General features: G+C 36.9%; 1 protein-coding gene across 2 annotated transcripts in view; it reads right to left on the bottom strand.

The window, feature by feature from the left end:
* The window catches only part of PTPN13 (protein tyrosine phosphatase non-receptor type 13), a 219533-nt gene that overhangs the window by 11519 nt on the left and 182857 nt on the right, over positions 1–25157 (bottom strand). For both annotated transcript variants that reach the window (XM_012499590.2, XM_003265859.2), the window contains exons 36-42: positions 24063–24133; positions 22278–22339; positions 19988–20081; positions 19173–19310; positions 18610–18698; positions 6649–6704; positions 4345–4448 (exon numbers count right to left, since the gene is read on the bottom strand). In XM_012499590.2, the coding sequence (XP_012355044.2) occupies positions 4345–4448; positions 6649–6704; positions 18610–18698; positions 19173–19310; positions 19988–20081; positions 22278–22339; positions 24063–24133 (614 nt within the window). The remainder of the gene's footprint in view (positions 1–4344; positions 4449–6648; positions 6705–18609; positions 18699–19172; positions 19311–19987; positions 20082–22277; positions 22340–24062; positions 24134–25157) is intronic.

Genomic DNA, 25157 nt, shown 5'->3' with positions numbered 1-25157 from the left:
TTCAGCCAATGTTCACCTCATCTTACAAAAGGAAAAGTCTATTTATTTATTTAGAGAGAGAATCTTGTTCTGTCACCTAGGATGGAGTGCAGTTCTGTAATCACAGCTCACTGTGGCCTTGATCTCCCAGGCTCAAGGGATCCTCCTGCCTCAGTCTCCCAAGTAGCTGGGACCACAGTCATGCAACACTCTGTGCCTGGCTAATTTTTAAATATTTTTGAAGAGATGGGGTCTCCCTATGTTGCCCGGGCCGGTCTTGAACTCCTGGCCTCAAGTGATCCTCCTGTCTTGGCTTCCCCAAGTGCTGGGATAATAGACGTGAGCCACTGCACCTGGCTAGGAAGGTCGTTATTTTATTTTATAGATTTATATATGTGTGTGTGTATATTTTATATATATACACAATAAATATATATGTACATATGTGTATATATAAAAAATATATGTATATATGTGTGTGCCTGGCTAGGAAGGTCTTTATTTTATTTATTTTATATACACACACACACACACACACAGTCTTATTCTGTAGCCCAGGCTGAAGTGCAATGGCACAATCACAGCTCAATGCAACGTCAACTACCTGTCTCAGGTGATCCTCCCACCTCAGCCTTCCTGGTAGCTGGGAAGCACCACCAGGCCTGGGTAATTTTTTGTATTTTTTTGTAGAGATGGGGTTTTGCCATGTTGCCTAGGCTGGTCCTGAACTCCTGGGCTCAAGCGATCCACCTGCCTCAGCCTCCCAAAGTGCTGGGATTCCAGGCATGAGCCATTGTGCCTGGCCAGAAAAGTCTTTAAATATGCAACAACTAATAATATTTCCCCCAGAACAGATTTAACTAACAAATGAACTAATTTCAGCCCATTCGCACCTCATCTTACAAAAGGGAAAGTCTTTAAATATGAGAGAATTAATAAGATAATAGAATTAATAGGTAGGCTGATAACTACAATAAACACAGGAAAGTCAGCCCTAGCACACTCTCACACCCAACTTTTAAGGAGATACCTCACTGACGTTCAGAAGTTTTTAAGGCTCTTGGCTCTCATTTATTTACAGTTTCTAAAGGAGTTTATGTTGTTTCTTTTTACTTCTCTTGACTCAAATGGCACTTTTTAAAAATTTTTGATAAGGAGTTTATCATGGGCAGCCTGGGGACAGCTTGTTTCTTTTCCCCGCAAAACCAGCCATAAAAAGGTAATTGTACTTAGTTCTCAGAATTTCGGAAACAACATAACAGGTAGGCAATTTTTTAAAATAAGTATTCTAGATAATAGTAACTGAGATTCTTTCAACAATAGAACTCTGTCACAGTGAGAGAAGATGAATTTTTCTGAAGAATCCCAAACTTCACAATATTCTCTATGTTATGCTCCCCTGACTTCTTACACACCACACACACACACACACACACACACACACACAAACACACACTAAAATCTTGATCTCATATATACAGAAAGGCTTTATAAATGATGGGAAAAGATGAAAAAATTACAGCACATCAAACAAATACAAAATTGGTATGTGTTAAGACTAAGAAATTATTTAAAAAACAGATTTTAGTTAAATAAATACCTTTAAATTGTTACAACAGAGCCAATGGAACCATCATTTTAGTAGGTAATTGAGAATTATAATGACAATATCCTTTGCTTCAATACTTTTACACTAAAATGTGACCATAAGTAAAACATATAAATTCTTTTTACAAACAGCTTGATTGCAGAAAACCAAACATATTTCAGATATTTCTTAGCCTAGTTTTTCTTAAACTGGGCTCTGCTGAGTATTTCTACATAAGCATTTAAAAATTTTGAAATTTTGTTTTAATTTCAAGATAATATAAACAGCACATTCTAGATCACCTGAATAACCAACTCATAACTAAACACTGAATTATTTCAGTGCCTTGAATTGCAATGTGTTGCTCACCCTGGCGCCAGTAGAGACTGATAATCTAAAATAATGGCATTAAATGTTATTCAAACTGGTCCATAAACATTCTCAGTGCTTCTTAGGTTCTCAAATTTGAGAAATGCTGTCCTAAAGTTTTACAAGTATGCTTAGCTGTAACTGATTCTTATCTGCATAACACATGCAACTTAAACTGTTACCCACCCCCTCACCCCCCCAAAAAACCCCAGGAACTCATTACAAAAAATTATCAAATTTAGTTCTGTTACTACTTTTCATTTAAATTAGCTTCTAAGCACATGGGGAAAGTAAGAGAGACACTTCAGAAATTCCTTACTATGGGAGATTACTCCAGGAACACTGATTTCTCTCTTCACCATCCATCCTTGGCACTCAGGGCCAGTTATCCCTGGTGTTTGATAGTTTTCTCCATGCAAATAAAGAATTCCCTTGAGTGCTTTGGGAGTTGAGTCAACTATCTTAGAAGAGCTATGGGTCTAATTTAGTACCTGCTGTATGGAAATTATTTATAATTGAAGGCAACTGTTATCCTAGAAAAAGGGAGGGGAAACTTCTTGCTATAGACTGCACAAGTGTAGCTTTAATTATGTCAATCAGCAGATTAAAGCATTTTGATGATGCAGCTAAGATATAGGCAACAATGATGCTGGCACTGTGAGGGATACAAAACTATACAAGACACCTAAAAGGTTAACATTTAGCTCAGGCAGAGGTTGGCTGGAAATACAAAATTTACTCATATGAAATAACTTTTACAGAACTGCATGTCAGTGCAACAGGAACTTAAAGGCTGGGTGGATGAGCAAGGGCTACAATGCTGGACATGCATGTTGTACACATATCAACAGTCTATCCAAGTCAAGAAAGTGTTAATTAAACTTCCTTCCTTCCTTCCTTCCCTTCCCTTCCTTCCTTCCTTCCTCCCTCCCTCCCTCCCTGCTTTCTTCCCTTCTCTCCTTCTCTCTCTCTCTTTCTCTCTTTCTTTCTTTCTGACAGGCTCTCACTCTATCACCCAGGCTGGAGTGCAGTGACACAATCTCGGCTCATTGCAACCTCTGCCTCCTGGGTTCAAGTGATTCTCCTGTCTCAGCCTCCAGAGTAGCTGGGATCACAAGTGCCTGCCACCATGACCAGCTAATTTTTGTATTTTTAGAAGAGACGAGGTTTTGCCTGTTGGTCAGGCTGGTTGAACTCCTGACCTCAGGTGATCAGCCTGCTTCGGCCTCCCAAAGTGCTAGGGTTATAGGTGTAAGCCAGCACGCCCAGCCTAAGCTGTTAATTTCTTAAAAAAAAGAAAAAAAAAATGAAGACTTTGCTTTGAATGACAAAACCATCTTCTTTCATTATAGTGACACTTCCTCATATAAAGTAAGACGAATGAAACACTGGATAGAATTTCATTTCTCTATTGGCCCAGTAATAAAATGAAAAGGCAGTAATAGTGAAACAGACCAATTGATTCCCGATCATAAAAGATGAGGCTGGGATTCTAGGATAATAATAATTCTGGCCAGGTGCGGTGTGGCTCACGCCTGTAATCCCAGCACTTTGGGAGGCCGAGGTGGGTGGATTGCCTGAGCTCAGGAGTTAGAGACCAGCCTGGCCAACATGGTGAAACCCCATCTCTACTAAAAATAGAAAAAATTGCCAGGTGTGGTGGCATGCACCTGTAATCCCAGCTACTTGGAAGGCTGAGGCAGAATAATTGCTTGAATTCAGGAGATGGAGGTTGCAGTGAGCCAAGATTGTGCCACTGTATTCTCCAGCCTGGGTGACAGAGCGAGACTCTGTCTCCAAAAAAAAAAAAAAAAAGTGCCCCTTGACTTCTCCTTCCAGAATGGCAAAATTATGGCTTCATATTTCCACTTAAAGTATGTATACATTTATTTGCATGTTTTACTCCAAGCCACTAAGAATTTTAGAATATAACTGTGCAAATATCTGGTAATATAAACCAATGTTGATTTTTGTCTACATGATTTAACTTTATGTTTAAAAGCAAATAATGTGGCTGGGTGCGGTGGCTCATGCCTGTAATCCCAGCACTTTGGGAAGCTGAGGTGGGTGGATCATCTGAGGTCAGGAGTTCCAGACCAGCCTGGCCAACATGGTGAAACCCCGTCTCTACTAAAAACACAAAAATTAGCTGGGCATGGTGGCGCCCGCCTGTAATCCCAGCTACTCGAGAGGCTGAGGCAGGAGAACTGCTTGAACTGGGGAGATGGAGGTTGTAGTGATCGCCCCACTGGACTCACAGCCTCCGTCTCAAAAAAAGAAAGAAAGAAAAGCAAATAATGTATACATATGGTAAAACAGCATATCCATATAGTCTGAAAATCACTTAAAAACAACTTATTTTTCCAATTCATTATTTTTGAGGAAAAAATTGTCATTAAAATTCTTGCCTTTATCAGAATCTTCATGGTTTGTTCTCTCTATTGGCAACTCATCACTTCCCCATGTTATTTCACCACCATCAGTCTTCTTTTCTTGTGACTTCTGAATTAAGCTATGAAAACAAAACACATTTGTAACCTTTTCTTCATTTTTGTACTCAAATTAAACATTATGGCCCTGAATGATTTTCTCTACAATTATTACAGTATTTTAAAATAGAATGTCTAAGAAAACCAAACCACAATTCTTAAAATTTATTGGTAGATGTAAACAACTGAGAGGTAGAATGGTTTAATACAGTTTTAAAATTTATCCTTGGACAGATCCCGTCTTTGAACTTTAGACTGAAGGAGATCATTTGAGGATGGAGAAAGTGGTGGTTTTATTTCTGTCCTTCAACATGGATGAGTGATTACAATTGTATTGGCATATAGCTCTTTCTCCTTCTTTTCAGCAGCTGCCCACTATTGCAAAATATGAACGTATCTTAATTTATTTAAAGAATTCTCTATTGATGGGTATAGCCTTTTGCTACAACAGGAGGCCAGAAGGACACTCCTGTATCTGGGCATTCACTTAATGTGATGAAACTCAGTACAAGTTCTCAATATTTTGGGAGTGCATTACAGATGCCCTCTTTGGTAAGGTAGATGGCTAGGAAAGAGAAACTAGGTAGGAGAACGGTGTTTAGTATTAAGGTGAAGTGAAAAAGGATTACGTAAAAGCCTGAATACATTTTTAAGTTTCTGATATTCAGGGGGAACAAAGCAGAGTACTTTCATCTGATGACATTAGTATACACCAGGACATGGACTAATGCTCCCAAAATGTCAACAGGGCAGCCATTACGCTGCTTTTATGACAGATGTTTCCCCCTGTTCTAACTCACTGTGGGTGACAACACTTGTTTTGCTGGGTTAAAAAGCTCTACATCCATGAAATGTCTGGGAAAGCTTCACTAGAGAGTTCTCCCCTTGTGTGACAATGTTCCTGCTCATTCCTCTCATCAAACAAGGCAATTTTGTGAGCTTCAGTGGGAAATTACTAGGAATCCATCTTAGAGTCCTTAATTGGCTCCTTCCGACTTTTTGTACCTCAATCTCAAAAAATCTGTAAAGGGCATGCATTTTTCTTCAGTTAATATAAAAAAGACTGCATTGATATGGTTAAATTTGCAGGACCTTCAGTTTTTTAGGGATTAACTAAATGGCTGGTATCATCACCTATAAAAGTGTGCTAAACTTGATGGAGCTTATGTTAATAAAGTTTGTATTTTATATTTTTATCTTTTAACTCTATTTTTTCATGAACTTTCTGAAGTCCCCTCATAGATAAAAAACCTTTCCCTCATATATATTTTTGTAAAAAAAGACCTTACTTTATAATTAGAAATTGTTTAAAACATATTTTTGTGGGTTTTAAAAAACTTTCTTACTTTTTTTGGTTTCATTTTCTTATTAAAAATTTAAAAATTTTTAAAGTATAGAAAAATATAGAAACTGAAAAATAAATGACCTATAACTCAATAGGAGAAGACAGTCACTATCATGATTGTTGGCACATTTCCATTTAGGTCACACTTTCATTCATTTTTTCCCATGGTTAAGAGAATATTGCTTTCTTGAAGCAATGGTATAATAAACACATTTTCACATGTCACTAGAACCTCCTGGTAACAAAAATTTTAAAACTTTTTTTCTTTCTTTTGTTTTTTTTTTGAGACAGAGTCTTGCTCTGTTGCTCAGGCTGGAGTGCAGTGGCTCGATCTCGGCTCACTGTAACATCCACCTCCTGGGTTCCAGCAATTCTCCTGCCTCAGCCTCCTGAGTAGCTGGGATTACACGCACGTGTCACCACACCCAGCTAATTTTTATATTTTTAGTAGAGGCGGGGTTTCACCATGTTGGCCAGGCTGGTCTCCAACTCCTGGCCTCAAGTGATCTGCCCATCTCAGCCACCCAAAGTGCTGGGATTATAGGCATGAGACACCATGCCTGGGTTTTTGTATTTTTAGTAGAGAATGGGGTTTCACCATGTTGGCCAGGCTAGTCTCGAACTCCTGACCTCAAGTGATCCGCCCGCCTCAGCCTCCCAAAGCACTGGGATTACAGGCATGAGCCATCACACCTGGCCCGAAAATTTTAAAAATTCTTAATATTCAACCATAGTTTCATAATTTACTCAACAATGCTTATTTTATACTGGAAAACAAATAGAAATCTTCAGAGCATTTATAGATAGATAGATAGATAGATAGATAGATAGATAAATAGATAGAAGCATTATGGATACTTTGAAAATTATTTTCTTACCTTTCACTTTTTACTTTTTCTTCACAATATTCTTCACAGCCATTCATTTTGGTAGCCTACAATAAAAATAAATAAGAATCAAATCAGCCCATTGTAACAAAAAAAATCGCATACTATTTTTTTCCTGTTAGTTATTTCCTATATTTACTGTTATTGTTCATCCTTATATTACAAAGACACATATGACATTCAATTAATACACTCCAAACAGTGGCTGAGGCATCAGTGGCCCAACAGTCTTTGCTGCTCCCACTTAGGTATCTTCACACTCATCTTGGCTTTTCATTTTTTTAAAGAGATGGAGTCTGCTGTCTGGGCTAGAGTCCAGTGGTACAATCATGACTCACTGTAACCTCAAACTCTTGGGCTCAAGCAATCCTCCCCCTTCAGCCTCCTGAGTAGCTAGGGACCACAGGTGCATGCCACCATGCCCAGCTAATTAAAATTTTTTTTTTCTGTAGAGATGGGATCTCACTATGGTGCCCAGGCTGGTCTTAAACTCCTAGGCTTGAGCTACTCTCCTGCCTCAGCCTCCCAAAGTGTTGGGATTACAGGTGTGAGCCACTGAAGCCAGCCTGGCCTTCATTTCTTATATTAAAAATATTAATAGGAAAGAGTTAAAGACGAAAAAAGATGAAAGTGTGAATTAATGATTATTTAGATATGCACATTTGGTATATGCTTTTCTACTTCAATTTTAAAATCTAAAAAAAGCTTCAAGAAAATCTTAGTAGTTTCAAACATGTTAAATTATAATATATTGCCCCTTTATCATTAAAGATTAATCAACTCATACTTTAACTGAGTATGGTGTATTTCAGAGATCCAAATACTGCAGCAGGAGCAGTTTGCTACAATTAGAAAGAGATGCCAAATTGTATTATTTTTTCTATTATACTTTTAAGTTCTAGGGTACGTGTGCACAACATGCAGGTTTGTTACGTAGGTATACATGTGCCTTGTTGGTTTGCTGTACCCATCAACTCATCATTTACATTAGGTATTTCTCCTAATGCTATCCCTCCCCCAGCCCGCCACCCCCCAACAGGCCCTGGTGTGTGACATTCCACGCACTGTGTCCATGTGTTCTCATTGTTCAACTCCCACCTATGAGTGAGAACATGTAGTGTTTGGTTTTCTGTCCTTGTGATAGTTTGCTTAGAATGATGGTTTCCAGCTTCATCCATGTCTGCGCAAAGGACATGAACTCATCCTGTTTTATGGCTACATAGTATTCCAAGGTGTATATGTGCCACATTTTCTTTATTCAGTCTATAATTGATGGACATTTGGGTTGGTTTCATGTCTTTGCTATTGTGAACAGTGCTGCAATAAACATGCGTGTGCATGTGTCTTTATGGTAATGTGATTTATAATCCTTTGGGTATATGCCCAGTAATGTGATCACTGGGTCAAATGGTATTTCTAGTTCTAGATCCTTGAGGAATTGCCACACTGTCTTTCACAAAGGTTGAACTACTTTACGCTCCCACCAACAGTGTAAAAGCGTTCCTATTTCTCCACAACCTCTCCAGCATCTGTTGTTTCCTGACTTTTTAATGACTGCCATTCTAACTGGCGTGAGATGGTATCTCATTGTGGTTTTGATTTGCATTTCTCTGATGACCAGTGATGATGAGCATTTTTTCATATGTCTGTTGGCTGCATAAATGTCTTCTTTTGAGAAGTGTCTGTTCATATCCTTTGCCCACTTTTTGATGGAATTGTTTTTTTCTTGTAAATTTGTTTAAGTTATTTGTAGATTCAGGATATTAGTCCTTTGTCAGATGGGTAGATTGCAAAAGTTTTCTCCCATTTGGTAGGTTGCCTGTTCACTCTAATGATAGTTTCTTTTGCCATGCAGAAGCTCTTTAATTAGATCCCATTTGTCAATTTTGGCTTTTGTTGCCATTGCTTTTGTTGTTTTAATCATGAAGTCTTTGCCCATGCCTATGTCCTGAATGGTAATGCCTAGGTTTTCTTCTAGGGTTTTTATGGTGTTAGGTATTACATTTAAGTCTTTAATCCATCTTGAGTTAATTTTTGTATACGGTGTAAGGAAGGGATACAGTTTCAGCTTTCTACATATGGTTAGCCAGTTTTCCCAGCACCATTTATTAAATAGGGAATCCTTTCCCCATTGCTTGTTTTTGTCAGGTTTGTCAAAGATCAGATGGTTGTAGATGGGTAGTATTATTTCTAAGGCCTCTGTTCTGTTCCATCAGTCTATATATCTGTTTTGGTACCAGTACCATGCTGCTTTGGTTACTGTAGCCTTGTAGTATAGTTTGAAGTCAGGTAGTGTGATGCCTCCAGCTTTGTTCTTTTTGCTTAGGATTGTCTTCACTATGAGGGCTCTTTTTGGGTTCCATATGAACTTTAAAGTAGTTTTTTCCAATTCTGGGAATAAAGTCAGTGGTAGCTTGATGGGGACAGCATTGAATCTATAAATTACCTTGGGCAGTATGGCCATTTTCACGACATTGATTCTTCCTATCCATGAGCATGGAATGTTCTTCCATTTGTTTGTGTCCTCTTTTATTTCGTTGAGCAGTGGTTTGTAGTTCTGCTTGAAGAGGTCCTTTACATCCCTTGTAAGTTGGATTCCTAAGTGTTTTATTTTCTTTGTAGTAATTGTGAATGGGAGTTCACGCATGATTTGGCTCTCTGTCTACTGTTGGTGTATATGAATGCTTGTGATTTTTGCACATTGATTTTGTATCCTGAGACTTTGCTGAAGTTGCTTATCAGCTTAAGGAGATTTTGGGCTGAGATGATGAGGATTTCTAAATATACAATCATGTCATCTGCAAAGAGACAATTTGACTTCTTCTTTTCCTAATTGAACACCCTTTATTTCTTTCTCTCGCCTGATTGCCCTAGCCAGAACTTCCAATATTGTGTTGAATAGGAGTGGTGAGAGAGGTCATCCTTGTCTTGTGCCGATTTTCAAAGGGAATGCTTCCAGCTTTTGCCCATTCAGTATGATATTGGCTGTGGGTTTGTCATAAATAGCATTTATTATTTTGAGGTAGGTTCCATTGATACCTAGTTTATTGAGAGTTTTTAGTATGAAGGGCTGCTCAATTTTGTTGAAGGCCTTTTCTGCATCTATTGAGATAATCATGTGGCTTTTGTTGTTGGTTCTCTTTATGTGATGGATTATGTTTATTGATTTGCATATGTTGAACCACCCTTGCATCCCAGGGATGAAGCTGACTTGATCATGGTGGATAAGCTTTTTGATGTGCTGCTGGATTCGGTTTGCCAGTATTTTATTGAGGATTTTCACATCAATATTCACCAGGGATATTGGCCTAAAATTCCTATTTTTTTGTTGTGTCTCTGCCAAGCTTTGGTGTCAGAATGATGCTAGCCTCATGAAATGAGTTAGGGAGGATTCCATCTTTTTCTATTGATTGGAATAGTTTCAGAAGGAATGGTACCAGTTCCTCTTTGTACCTCTGGTAGAATTCAACTGTAAATCCATCTGGTCCTGGACTCTTTTTTGTTGGTAGGCTATTAATTATTGCCTCAATTTCAGAGCCTGTTATTGGTCTATTCAGAGATTCAACTTCTTCCTGGTTTAGTCTTGGGAGGGTGTATGTGTCCAGGAATTTATCAATTTCTTCTAGATTTTCTAGTTTATTTGCATAGAGGTGTTTACGGTATTCTCTGATGGCAGTTTGTATTTCTGTGGGATTGGTGGTGATATCCCCTTTATCATTTTTTATTGTGTCTATTTGATTTTTTTCTCTTTTCTTCTTTATTAGTCTTGCTAGCAGTCTATTTTGTTGATCTTTTAAAAAAACTAGATCCTGGATTCATTGATTTTTTAAAGGTTTTTTTGTGTCTCTATCTCCTTCAGTTCTGCTCTGATCTTAGTTATTTCTTGCCTTCTGCTAGCTTTTGAATGTGGTTGCTCTTGCTTCTCTAGTTCTTTTCATTGTGATGTTAGGGTGTCAATTTTAGATTTTTCCTGCTTTCTCTTGTGGGCATTTAGTGCTACAAATTTCCCTCTACACACTGCTTTAAATGTGTCCCAGAGATTCTGGTATGTTGTGTCTTTGTTCTCATTGGTTTCAAAGAACGTCTTTATTTCTGCCTTCATTTTGTTATTTACCCAGTAGTCATTCAGGAGCAGGTTGTTCAGTTTCCATGTAGTTGTGTGGTTTTGAGTGAGTTTATTAATCCTGAGTAGTTCTAATTTGATTGCACTGTGGTCTGAGACAGTTTGTTATAATTTATGTTCTTTTACATTTGCTGAGTAGTGTTTTACTTCCAATTATGTGGTCAATTTTAGAATAAGTGTGATGTGGTGCTGAGAAGAATGTATATTCTGTTGATTTGGGGTGGAGAGTTCTGTAAATATCTATTATGTCCACTTGGTACAGAGCTGAGTTCAAGTCCTGGATATCCCTGTTAACCTTCTGTCTTGTTGACCTGTCTAATATTGACAGTGGGGTGTTGAAGTCTCCCATTATTATTGTGTAGGAGTCCAAGTCTCTTTGTAGGTCTCTAAAGACTTGCTTCATGAATCTGGGTGCTCCTGTATTGGGTGCATATATATTTAGGATAGTTAGCTCTTCTTGTTGAATTGATCCCTTTACCATTATGTAGTGGCCTTGTCTTTTTTGATCTTTGTTGGTTTAAAGTCTGTTTTATCAGAGACTAGGATTGCAACCTCTGCCTTTGTTTTCCATTTGCTTGGCAGATCTTCCTCCATCCCTTTATTTTGAGCCTATGTGTTTCTCTGCATGTGAGATGGTTCTCCTGAATACAGCACACTGATGGGTCTTGACTCTTTATCCAATTTGCCAGTCTGTGTCTTTTAATTGGGGCATTTAGCCCATACATATTTAAGGTTAATATTGTTATGTGTGAATTTGATCCTGTCATTATGATGTTAGCTGGTGATTTTGCCTGTTAATTGATGCAGTTTCTTTACAGAGTCAATAGTCTTTACCACTTGGCATGTTTTTGCAGTGGCTGGTACTGGTTGTTCCTTTCCATGTTTAGTGCTTCCTTCAGGAGCTCTTGTTAGGCAGGCCTGGTGGTGACAAAATCTGTCAGCATTTGCTTGTCTGCAAAGGATTTTATTTCTTCTTCACTTACGAAGCTTAGTTTGGCTGGATATGAGACTCTGAGTTGAAAATTCTTTTCTTTAAGAATGTTGAATATTGGCCTCCACTCTCTTCTGGCTTGTAGGGTTTCTGCTGAGAGATCGCTGTTATTCTGATGGGCTTCCCTTTGTGAGTAACCTGACCTTTCTCTCTGGCTGCCCTTAACATTTTTTCCTTCATTTCACCCTTGGTGAATCTGACAATTATGTGTCTTGGGGTTGCTCTTCTCAAGGAGTATCTTTGTGGTGTTCTCTGTATTTCCTGAATTTGAATGTTGGCCTGCCTTGCTAGGTTAGCAAAGTTCTCCTAGATAATATCCTGCAGAGTGTTTTCCAACTTGGTTCCATTCTCCCTGTCCTTTCCAGTATACCAATCAAATGTAGATTTGGTCTTTTCACATAGTCCCATATTCCTAGGAGTGTTTGTTCATTTCTTTTCATTCTTTTTTCTCTAATCTTGTCTTCTTGCTTTATTTCATTAATTTGATCTTCAATCACTGATATCCTTTCTTCTACTTGATCAAATCGGCGATTGAAGCTTGCGCATGTGTCACGAAGTTCTCGTGCTGTGGTTTTCAGCTTCATCAGGTCATTTAAGGTCTTCTCTACACTGTTTAGTCTACTTAGCCATTCATCTAACCTTTTTTTCAAGGTTTTTAGCTTTCTTGCGATGTGTTAGAACATGCTCCTTTTGCTTGGAAAAGTTTGTTATTACTGACCTTCTGAAGCCTATTTCTGTCAACTCGTCAAACTCATTCTCTGTCCAGTTTTGTTCCCTTGCTGGCAAGGAGCTGTGATCCTTTGGAGGAGAAGAGGCGCTCTGGTTTTTGGAATTTTCTGCTTTTCTGCTCTGGTTTCTCCCCATCTTTGTGGTTTTATCTATCTTTGGTCTTAGATGTTGGTGACCTACAGATAGGGTTTTGGTGTGGATGTCCTTTTTGTTGATGTTGATGCTATTCCTTTCTGTTTGTTAGTTTCCCTTCTAACAGGCCCCTCAGCTGCAGGTCTGTTGGAGTTTGCTGGAGATCCACTCCAGACCCTGTTTGCCTGGGTATCACCAGCGGAGGCTGCAGAAGAGCAAATATTGCTGCCTGATCCTTCCTCTGGAAGCTTCGTCCCAGGGGGGCACCCGCCTGTTTGGGGTGTCTGTCGGCCCCTACTGGGAGGTGTCTCCCAGTCAGGCTACATGGGAATTAGGGACCCGCTTGAGGAGGCAGTCTGTCCGTTCTCAGAGTTCGAACGCCATGCTGGGAGAACTATTGCTCTCTTCAGAGCTGTCAGACAGGGACATTTAAGTCTGGAGAAGCTGTTTGCTTCCTTTTGTTCTGCTCTGCCCTGCCGCCAGAGGTGGAATCTAGAGAGGCAGTAGGCCTTGCTGAGTTGCAGTGGGCTCTGCCCTGTTCGAGCTTCCTGGCCACTTTGTTTACACTGTGAGCTACTCAAGCCTCAGCAATGGTGGATGCCCTGCACCAGTCAAGCTGCAGTGTCACAGGTTGATCTCAGACTGCTGCGCTGGCAGTGAGCAAGGCTCCATGGGCATGGGACCCGCCGAGCCAGACATGGGAGGGTATCTCCTGGTCTGCTGGTTGCTGGGACTGTGGGAAAAGCAGTATTTGGTCAGGGGTGTACCATTTCTCCAGGTACAGTCTGTCACAGCTTTGCTTGGCTAGGAAAGGGAAATCCCCCGACCCCTTGTGCTTCCCGTGTGAGGCGATGCCCCACCCTGCTTCAGCTTGCCCTCCGTAGGCTGCACCCACTATCCAATGAGTCCCATTGAGATGAACCAGGCACCTCAGTTGGAAATGCAGAAATCACCCGTCTTCTGCATCGATCTCGTTGGGAGTGGCAGACTGGAGCTGTTCCTATTTGGCCATTTTGGAGGCGACCATCTCCAAATTGTATTCTTAAATGGTTAGTAAATTATACAATTGAATCTTTATCAGGACAAATTTTCTTAACAAATAGGAAATTCCCTTGAAGGCCCTGAATTATCTGGCCCCTGTCTACTTTTATAATCTCCCCTTTACCCAGTAGGCTTCAAATTCATGGGTCTTTTAGTTCTTCAAAATCACTCATTTCTTCCTACCACAAAGCCCTTCTGATGGTGAATTCTTACTAAAAAATTCAACATTGTGTCTTCTCCTCCTGAAGATGTTTTCTATACACCCAATCTAAAGCAAGTTTCCTTGGTTATTCTTTGTGTGTGTGTGTGTGTGTGTGTCACTTAAAAACAACAAATAAACTTCACAGACCTTAACACAACTTGTAATTACATATTTATTTGTGTGTTTGATTTTTTTTCCTTTCCTCTCCATCATTAAGCTCTACCAAGGCAGGAATCATGTCAATCTGTTCACCACTGTGTGCCCACATACACTTATGTCTGCGACATAGGTTATTTCATCCATTTAATAAAAATGACACCTGTAATATGACCTTTCAGTTACAGACTTTGTAAAGTTAAAAAGTACCATAATTAAATTGCCCTATAATTTCAATTTAGTTGATGTAAATGTAGAACTTCTACAGTAGAAGAAAAAAGGTTTTAATCCACTGTCAACTAAAAGGAAACTCATCTCTTTTGAGAAGCTGCTCATTTTAGTCTGGATTAAAATTTTTTTCCAACTAAAGTCATTTGGATTTCTTATTCCCCATTACAATCCTGGTCTAAGAATATAGTATGTGTATAATGATTTTAGAAAGTACAAAGCCTTTTATAAGAGTCAAGTGCTGTTATATATATGAAAATTTTAATAATACAATTATTAAATGAAAATGGTGATGTAAGGCTCAATTAGAAATAAGTTACAGTGGGGCAACCTGCTTGGGTCCCCTTCCACACTGTGGAAGCTTTGTTCTTTTGCCCTTCATAATAAATCTTGCTGTTGCTAAAAAAAAAAAAAAAAGAAATAAGCTACAGTGATACCTGTATTAATCAATTACCACTATTTTTGTAAAGTTCACTTGTGTATGGGGGAGGGTTGGGTTAAGAAGATTGGCCTTCAGTTTCTTGTCACTATGGACTGAAGGACCTTTGGAAGAGGAGGCAGCTGTGGTACTGCCTCACTGAATATATTTAATATTTTTTTTTTATCATGGTCATCCCCTTTGAAGGTTATTTTACAATCCTAGTGCTCAAGGAATCCAGATCCAGCAACTTGAGAGTACAGGAGATATCTCCTGGATCTAGGACGAACTACCTAATTTGTAGTGCCAGGAGCCACATGCAAATAAGTGATCTCTTGTTAAAAACTTATTAAGAACTTCAAGTTGGTGACAGCAGAGCACTATAGCATATTAGAAGTAGGAGGCTCTTACAAGCACAGGGTTCTGTGTGATTGCACTGGTTGAATGCCCATAAAGCCAGTCCTGAGATCCAACCAGTCAAGCAGGATTATCCTCAGGTGATGGAGAGTCACTAAAAGTTTTTGCCTTGTTTTTGCTTAAGAAATTAAAAACACTATATAAGAAGAATATGTTTGAAGAAATTAAAACCATTAAAAAATAACCAGAATTAGAAAGCATATTGATCCATTTCAGTGGCAAGAGATGTGGAAAGATCAAATTCCTTGGCATGGCATGTAAGTCACTTCATGAACTAATACCTTGCCTATCTTTTTAGGTTTAGCTTTCAAGACACCCTGTGATACCCTACTCACAATGACTTAGTGTCCTGAATGTTCCAGGCTCATCTATGCCTTCATTCCTCTGCTAAAGTAGCTCCACAGTATGTATGGAATGCTCTTTCCTAGCTTAACTATCAAACACCTTTAAGATGCTAATTCTTTAGAAAGCTTTAATAACTTTATCCACCTACTCCTGTGTAGCCCCTACCATTTCCCCCATTCTTTGTAGGTCCCACTGAACTCCATATAAACATTTAACAGAATATGTTTCTATAGCTTTTTAAAAATTACATTTACTTATTTACATGTGTACTTCTCTCAAGTTGACTACTAGACTGGACAAGCAAATTTAGGACAGAAACCCTAACACCTCTTCTTACCCTATTATCCCCAGCAAAATTAGTCAGATGAGTTCAATAGCTGAATGGTTTTGAAACTGTAGACAATAATTTATAGTAATGTATACGATTAGCATTCATTCTTTCATTCTTAAATAAGACACAGCCATTGACCTAAAGTACTTCACTAAGAGGTACAAAAGAGTACAGACAATTACAATACTGAATGAGAAATACAATGAATGTATAAATAGCTATCAGAGGTATAATCTTTCTTCTATAAGAAGATATTCCTATACTTTTGTAATACCAGTGGTTAGCATCTTAACTTTTGGCACATGATAAAACTTCTAAAGTTACAGAATATACTGTTAGAACCAATTCAGTAAATAATATACAATTTGTTTAGGGTGATTTCAAGCACTTACAAAAGATTATTATCAGAAGTTCTAAATAATTCTTAAAACTAGCCAGTTCTAAAACGTAGGTAATATTCTAGAAATACAAGATGAAACTGAAAACTTTTCCAGAATACTAGCTTGGGTCTTCTTTCCAGCTAGGAGAGATTAGTCATATTTGCAAATTTTAAATTTGTCTGCTTATGAATATAATTGTCATAGTGATTTAAATGTGTTTCTAGAATTAGATACAAATAAAATTTTTAAATGTTTTAATGTAAGATCCCTGTTACTCCTTTCCTAAATTTGTTCTCTCACTTTCTTTGCTTTGTTTACCATTATTTAAAACAGATTCTAAAGCAGAAGTCCCATTTATTCAGGAAGCACTAATTTAATATACCTAGCCCAAAATGTATTCTCAATGCATGTATTTGCAGGATCTATCTGTGCTTCAGTGGCAAGACAATTATATAGTTCCTAATAATTTGTTTCCTCTTATTGATAAATAAGAAATCTAAAATTCATAAACAGATGGCCAATTTAATAAATTATGATATAACCTTACAATAAAATAATAGGAAGGCTTTAAAAAGTATGAGGCAAATTTATACGTCTCACATGGAAAGAGGGTAATGATTAATTTGTTAAGTGAACACCAAATTCAGAACCATGTGATAAAATGTATATTAAAAAATTATGTATGTATACAAATATTTATGTTTTCATATGCACAGTGGAAAGGTAGAAATCAAAATTTTTAACAATAGCTACCTCAGATGAATAAGATCAATATGTTTTTAAAAAGGGACTTTTTTTTGTTTTTTTGAGACAGAATCTTGCTCTTGTTGCCCAGGCTGGAGGGCAATGGCGTGATTTCGGCTCACCGCAACCTCCGCCTCCTAGGTTCAAGCAATTCTCCTGCCTCAGCCTCCCGAGTAGCTGGGATTACAGGCATGCATCACCTTGCCTGGCTAATTTTGTATTTTTAGTAGAGACAGGGTTTCTCCACGTTGGCCAGGCTGGTCTTGAACTCTCAACCTCAGGTGATCCACCTACCTTGGCCTCCCAGAGTGCTGGGATTACAGGCGTGAGCCATCATGCCTGGCTGGGACTTATAGTTTTGAAGATTCTGTTGGAAACTTTTTTACAATAAGGATGTAATATTTTCATAATGAAAATAATAAAAAAAAGATAACTTGAAAGAAGTTTTCTGCCATAAAACAGTTATAGCTCAGTATAAATCAGAATCTATATTAATAAGCTTTCCTTACTTTTTTAAAAGAAAAAGCATGTGACATGACTTTTTTTTTTTTTTGAGACTGAGCCTGGCTCCATTGCCCAGGCTGGAGTGCAATGGCATGATCTCTGCTCACTGCAACCTCTGCCTCCTGGGTTCAAGTGATTCTCCTGCCTCAGCCTCCTGATGGGCTGGGAATACAGGCGCATGCCACCACATCTGGCTAATTTTTTATATTTTTGGCAGAGACAGGGTTTCACCATGTTGGCCAGGCTGGTCTTGAACTCCTGACCTCAAGTGATCTGCCCTCCTCGGCCTTCCAAAAGTGCTCGGATTACCGCCATGAGCCAACGCACCCAGCCTACATCACATTTCTGAAATGGCAATTAAAGATTTTTATTTTCTTAGTTAAAAGACATTACAACATACATTTTAAGGGGCATTTTAATGTTACTATTAAATATTAATAAAAATGTGATAAAGTCATGACTTAAAATGTTCAGAAAATCTTTTCTAGAGCCTATTTTACTGTAATTATTAATATTCTGATTATATGAAAGAGCATCTTAAGAAAAACCACTAGCGAATGCCATATTTTGAGATATCTAATATTTGTATGATTATTCTTGTAGCTTGAGAAATACATACTTATCAGCCATAAGCTTCCTTGTATATATACACATTATTTGTAAATATTTAATGAACAGTCATGTATGTATGAGATTGTGTGTAAGTATAAGCATGCATGATAACTAGTGTAAGAACGTTCAAACCAGCACAGTTTTGGTAATTTTGAAGATATGAAGTAGGAAGACTAAGAAGGATAATGAGGAGAATTATCCCAGAATATTAAGCAAGGTCAGATTTGTATATATAGGGTGATGCTGAGTTTGAAGAACCTTAAATATAATTTATCTACTATTTCATGCTTTTCCTTAGCCTAATATCCCAGAAGATCCTAAGTTTTAAGGTTTTAAAGAATAATTTAGAAAGTTTAGCATTACATTTTTGAAAACTAATTGTTTTTTTCTATTTTTTTAATTTGAGAAAATTTGTGTAATGATTCTTTCACTACGATAGGATGACATTTTAATGTAACACATGAAATTAATCTCCGTTTTCCGCCTAAATTTAATTTTTGAGTAAAACAGGAAATAATCTCTGATTATTTCACCTTCTGGGTTAAACCCATAATTCTAACAAGCTGTCATATCCTAGGTTGTTTAGATATTATTGTTACCTCAGTAAAATACTCAGGTAAAGGTGAACAACCGCAGTCTGTATCTTCTGTTCTCTCTTCTGATAACTTCCCATTCATCTTTAATGTACCTGAGAGAGGAATATACAGGCCAAGAGGAATTTATAAAACTATTGAGGAGGTAGCAAAGTTTTCATTTGCCTGCAAAAGAAGGCAGTGTATAAACCAATATCCATAAATAGTTTCAATGTTTTAACTAGAAAAGTTAGGAAGAAATGATCAAGTACATATTAGTATAAAATTTCTGGTTAAAATTAACTACTAAAATTAAAATAAGAATGGCGGGAAAATGTTTGGACTAACCCTACTAGAAGTAAAAGCCATGACATAAATGATACATTTGGAGATCTCACTAATAAGGTAACCCACTTACAAATATGGAAAATAAAAAAATAGGAGATAACAAATTCTATTTTGTTTTGAAATATTACACACTAATGAGGAATAGAGGAAGAACTAATGCATTACATATTTACTCAAAAAATGCTCCTTAGAGATGTTCTTGTACTCCATAGTATACCAATTTATTCATCTGGTTCATGTACCTGGAACACAGGAGTTTCCTGCTGCATTATTTTCATTTAAAAGATTCTGGGCTTCCTCATCCACAACATCCAGCAGAGACTGGATAACTTCAGCTTCTTGGGAATCATCATAAATGTCATCTTCTTGTATATAAGATTCTTGAAAAATAATAATTTACATGGGGCTTTACATTAAAAATATTGACACGAGAAAGGGACAAGGTGTTAAATAGAATTTGCTAGGTGCTTTCAAATTTTAAGCATCCAATTTTAAAAGTAGCAATGACTGGAAAAGTAGTTTACACTAATGTGATCCAGTCATTTTTAGTTCTAAAACTACCCTGGCTGCTATGATGGAAGACCACACAAATGCAAATTACAAAGAATAAACTAAAATCAATGTTGGTGATATGGCTTTTCACACGCATTAATAATTTAATGTTTATTTTCTTAAATTAAATGACTCTCAATGTATTAATTTATGAAAGAAACAAAGTTATGTTACAATGATTAAGGATATAATACATCAGACAAAACATCCTCAAGACACTTTTTCTAAACTATTAGGTAGCCTGTGAATTGCTACTTCACAAAATACAAGAAACACTGTAAAACACAGCAGCTATCTTTTCAATCATTTAAAAAAAAATTAGTCTCAGAGACAAGAATGAATACTGGGACATTTGTATATTGTTCTTTTGTTTATTTGACCAATAATCTTTCCCTTTAAAGCTACACGTAACATATAAAGCAAAGAAAAGAGGATGCCTATTTTTTTTAATTACTTGAATTATTAGGGCATTTAGAGTAATTAGATGACTGATTTGGAAAACTACCTTTGGACAGAGTCAAGTTTGGTGATCCCTTTATCTGATAAGTAGAACATTTTCCTTTGGGGTACGAGATTTCATTTATTTCTTCCCCATCAACCTAAAGCATAAAACCAAAGCAAATTATCAGATAGTATTTTACTAACTTCCAGGATTGGGGGACTGCACATTGTCTCTCTCCTCTTCTTTCTTAGTACAAGATCCATTTTACATCTCTCCACCTTAGATCAGTGTTTGAAGGAAATATCAGTGCAATAAAATGTGCATAGGGCATGGGGCTTCCCATCATTAAATGTATCTGGAAACACTAGGTGAAACAACATTAACTCAAAATTTTTATTCCAGGAATTTTCACAGTCCTTGCTAATATAAACTTTGAGTTGCCAAAAGATAACTCTATTATGTAGTACTTCTTAAAATATTTGACTGTAGACATCTCTTTTTTGAAGCAATTTTATAAGACTTGCCTTTCATACAATTTAAAAAAGTTTAATAGGACTATTAAAGCTTAGAAGTTGAGGGAAAGAGGAAATACAAACTTTTCAAGTACTTGTGAGTCTGTTACATGGACGCAGTCTCCAATTTAGTGACCTGATAATCTATTAGGTATAAAGATTTTCAAATCTAGTCTAAGTCTCATATAAATTTAAGAAAACAATGAATTCATAACAATAATTATTGAATAGAATGTAAATTTTGAATGCAATGTTCAACTGTGAAGCACTTCATGGAGCATAGCCTATCAAAAGAAAAATGACTTGAAAAAATGCAAAAATAAACGCTTGGAATAAATTAAAACAATTTTATACAAATAAAAGGTTGTGCTTTGCTCTCAAGGTTTCACTCATTCTATTAAGATAAAAAGTATACATGGTAGATGCAATAGAATTTTAAAAAATAAATAGTGGTAATATAATATCAAAAAGCTTCACTGGATTATGGAACTCCATTCTCAATGAGAAATTAATAGTATAGATATTAGCATTCAAGGACAGAGTATTGTTTGGGAGACTTCCTGGAAGATTTTAACTCCAACAAAAAAATGCTGGCAGCCATGAACAGCAAAAGTCCTAGTTTCTAAGGTTTTCTGTTAATTTAACAAAAACTCAACTCTTCTTTCTTTCAACAACATACTGATTACTTAAAAAGAAGAGCACTATACAGTGTGAATACTACTAGAAATACATGAAAATTCAGTTGCTTTGGCTATGTGAAATTGAAGACATTCTGAATAAACAGAGAATAGTGAGTGTTGCTGTAGCTCAATTTGAACACATACAAATAAGAAAAAATTTTTGTTTTTGTGTCTCAATCATTACTACCTTAAAATGTTCTGCTGTAATTATCTTTTCATGGCTTGCTAGACCAAATCACAAGTGTGAGACAACATAATGAAATGAAAGGTGTAGAATTTTGGAATTCTGGTCATGAAATTATTTTTCTCCTCCCACACTAAAGCCAGCTCATGTTGACATAATAAGACTTTCAGATTAATAAAAGAGCAATTCCTCAGCACTGTATTTTACAAGGAAAGCCATTCCATATTGAAGTTCAGAACATATTGTATGGGATGCATGTGGAATAAAACAATTCCATGAAATGAAGATCCAGCTGTGATCACTGCAGAAATGTATATTACATACCAGGAAGAAAACCACAAAAAGAGATGTTAGCCAAATGGGCATAAAAGTAGACTTAAAAAGAGCATGAAATAGAATTTAACTATGTATTAGTTTTGTTAAGTTACCTGTAGATTTCTCTGTGCTAATCTTAAATGATTAAAGCTCTCCCATTTAATCATTTGGTAAAGCATTTTCTAAGTCTTTCAAAAGCAAGTAAACTTATTATTTATTTATTTATTTTTTTGCTACTTCTGTTTTTTCCTCACTGGTTGCATAGATTTGAACTTGAAGGTTACTACTTGCCAAAAATAGCCCAAAGGAACAATTCCACTCTTAATTATATTATTCTTCTCTTCCCATGGTCTAAGAGACAATCAAAAGAATTTTACACATTAATAAGAAAAATCTTCGCACTAAAGTTATCTATTTAACTGGTTAGTGTATTTAAAAGCTGGGTGTGTGCCAAATGATGTACGGTTACCTACGTGAGGCTTTATATTGTATGATTTACTTAGCAAGGCCTATTAGTTCAGTAAAATATAGCCTTACTATTAATATGAATACCTAAAGAAGACAAATATTTAAATATGAAATCAGTTTGGTTCAAAACACAAACATGCAGTTCCTCAGATAAGGAGGTATGACATGAAAGAGGGTGGTGGCCTTTTTCTTACCGTGGAGAATGAATCATTAGGAGTGAGGGCAGGTTGGCTGCAAGACCTCACACTGTAGGAACCTGAAAGGACAATATAGGAAGTAAGGGGATGAGCCAATCCAAACCACAAGAGGGACATCAAAATAATTAAAGAAAATACACATCTTGGATGTTGTTATTTTTATTAGTATACAAAAATAATTCATAATACAAAATGATTAAAAACCAAATAAATGGAATAATATTTGATTCTAAACCTCTAATATTTTTGGGTTTATCCCAAGGAAAAAGCTAATTTCTTTTTCTTTCTTTTTTTTTTTTCAGACAGAGTCACGCTCTGTTGCCAGGCTGGAGTGCAGTGCAGTGGCACGATCTCGGCTCACTGCAACCTCCGACTCCCTGGTTCAAGCGATTCTCCTGCCTCAGCCTCCCAAGTATCTGGGATTACAGGTGTGTGCCACCATGCCCAGCTAATTTTCATATTTTTAGTAGAGACGGGGTTTCACCATGTTGGCCAGGATGGTCTTGATCTCCTGACCTCGTGATCCGCCCGCCTCGGCCTCACAAAGTGCTGGGATTACAGGTGTGAGGAAAAAGCTAATTTCTTAAAAGAAACTAGTTCACATAAAAGCTCAGTTTGGGCTGAATGGTTCATGTGAGACACTGATTATAATTTTTCGCATTGAACGGGTGAGCCATCACAGGTGCTTAACTATGTTCACTTTACTATTTAAAAGAAGGTAGTAAGCTTTTTAAAGTCTGATTTCAAAAAGACTATCAATTCAACACAGGAAAATAAATTATGGATAAAACAGGAAAGAACTTTTAACATATTTTTAAACCAAATGTTAATTTTAATTCTTAGCTATCATTACAAAACTTCAATATATGAAAAAAGGAGATTATATTTCACTTACAGCTAAAACATCACATATTTAAACATAACTTCATTCATTAAATTGTATTTTCAAGAGACTGAGAAAAATACGGTAGAGTTTGGAAAACTTTATAAGAAAACAAATAGAGGTAAGTACATTTAAGAACCTCTATTTGGGAATGACCCTGAAATAATTCTGCCTAGAAAGATAAAAGTTGAGATGGAATTTTTATAGACAACTCTTTAGAATTCTGTGGATGATGTTACAAAGAGTCCAAGAATGGATTTTAATATTCCTTGCAAGAAAAATATTACTAAACTTCTAAGAAAAATAAAAAAGTATACCAATAATACACCACCGGTTCAAAATAATCATATTGGCAGAGTATGAAACATAATAGTTGTAATCTCTCTCTCCTGTTCCCCTAAATGCTTCCTTCCCTTGTTTGTCCCACATAATCACCGAGCTGCTGTCACTATAATTTGCATTGTCTACAACTATGTAATAGAATCATACAGTTTGAACTATTTTTTTTTGCTCTGGCTTATTTAACTCAGAACATTTATTTTAAGGTTATTTTAATTATTTTTTTGCTTGTATCAAAAGTCCATTCCTTTTTATTGCTGTGTAGTTTTTCATTGTTTGGATATATTACAACTAGTTTATCAATTCAACAGTTTTTGGACATTTGAGTTGTTTCAAATTTTGGCTATCACAAGTAACTGCTAGAAACATTTCTGTCCAAGTTTTTATGTGGAATAGAGGCTTACTTTCTTCAAGTGAACAGCTGGCAGTGGAAAAGCTGAATTATATTTTAGGTGTAAGTTATAATTTTTAAGAAATTGTCAACCTGTTTTCCAAAATGGATATACCATTTTACATTCCCATTACTGCAGGAGAGTAGAGTAAAATAAATACATCCTTACCATTGCCTTTGGTTGACTTTGGAGCTTCAACAGCAGACCTCTTTGAGCTGGGGACCACTGGAAGATCATTTCTGTGTTGTAAAAAAGGACAACTGTAAATTATCTTGGCACACTGTAGCCTCGACCTCCCAGGCCCAAGCAATCCTCCTGGCCTCAAGCAATGCTCCCATCTCAGCCTCCCAAGCAGCTGGGACCACAGGCGTGTGCCACCATGCCCAGCTATTTTTTTGTAATTTTTGTAGAGATGGGTTTTTTTCATGTTGCCCAGGCTGGTCTCAAACTCCTGAGTTCAAGCAATCCACCTGCCTAGGCCTCCCAAAGTGCTGAGATTACAGGTGTGAGCCACCGTGCCTGGCCCAGGAGATATTCTTGACCCAAAAAAGATTAAGAATCACTTCTTTACATAGGTTTTCTCTGGGCTTCAGTTTAATATATCACCCTATTTCCCCTTCTATTTAAAACACTGCTAATATTCATTATCTAATAACTCGTCACTTAGTCAATAGTTCAAAGATAACTTATAAATCACAGTTCATTAAATTTTATATATCTAAAGCCCTTGATATGTGTTTTTCTTTTAAATTAAAGAGAAAATCTAGATGAAATATTTCTATTCAAAGGATTATAAGAAGAATGGTACCACCCAAAGTACAAAACAGCCAAAAAGATAGCACCTCAGAAATAGAAGATTAGTATGCAATCTTATTGTTGCTGATAATTGAGAGAAGAGGGGAGTTGCCTAAGGTGTACAGTATTGGGAGAGGCAATACACTTAAAGTTCTGAGTACCGCTGTATGTTCTTGCTGACTAGCCCCAAAATGCAAGGTCCTGACCTCTTTTTATCTGGGCCATTTCTTAAGGTTGTATCTGCAGTGAGCAACCATGAAGGATGTGGTAACTTCTCTTCCCCAACAAAACAACAGGCTTTCTTACAGACTGTTACAAAATGGTGGGTTCCCAAGGCTCTTCTCATAGCATTCCTCTCCTATAATACAACCCATTGCATGTGTACAAATCCACAGGTCCACATACATCTTTTTTTTTTTTTTGGAGACAGAGTCTTGCTCTGTCACCCAGGCTGGAGTGCAGTGGTGC

The sequence above is a fragment of the Nomascus leucogenys genome, chromosome 9 (genome assembly GCF_006542625.1).
Source record: "Nomascus leucogenys isolate Asia chromosome 9, Asia_NLE_v1, whole genome shotgun sequence".
Taxonomy (NCBI): domain Eukaryota; kingdom Metazoa; phylum Chordata; class Mammalia; order Primates; family Hylobatidae; genus Nomascus; species Nomascus leucogenys.
This window is presented reverse-complemented; position numbering and strand designations above follow the sequence as displayed.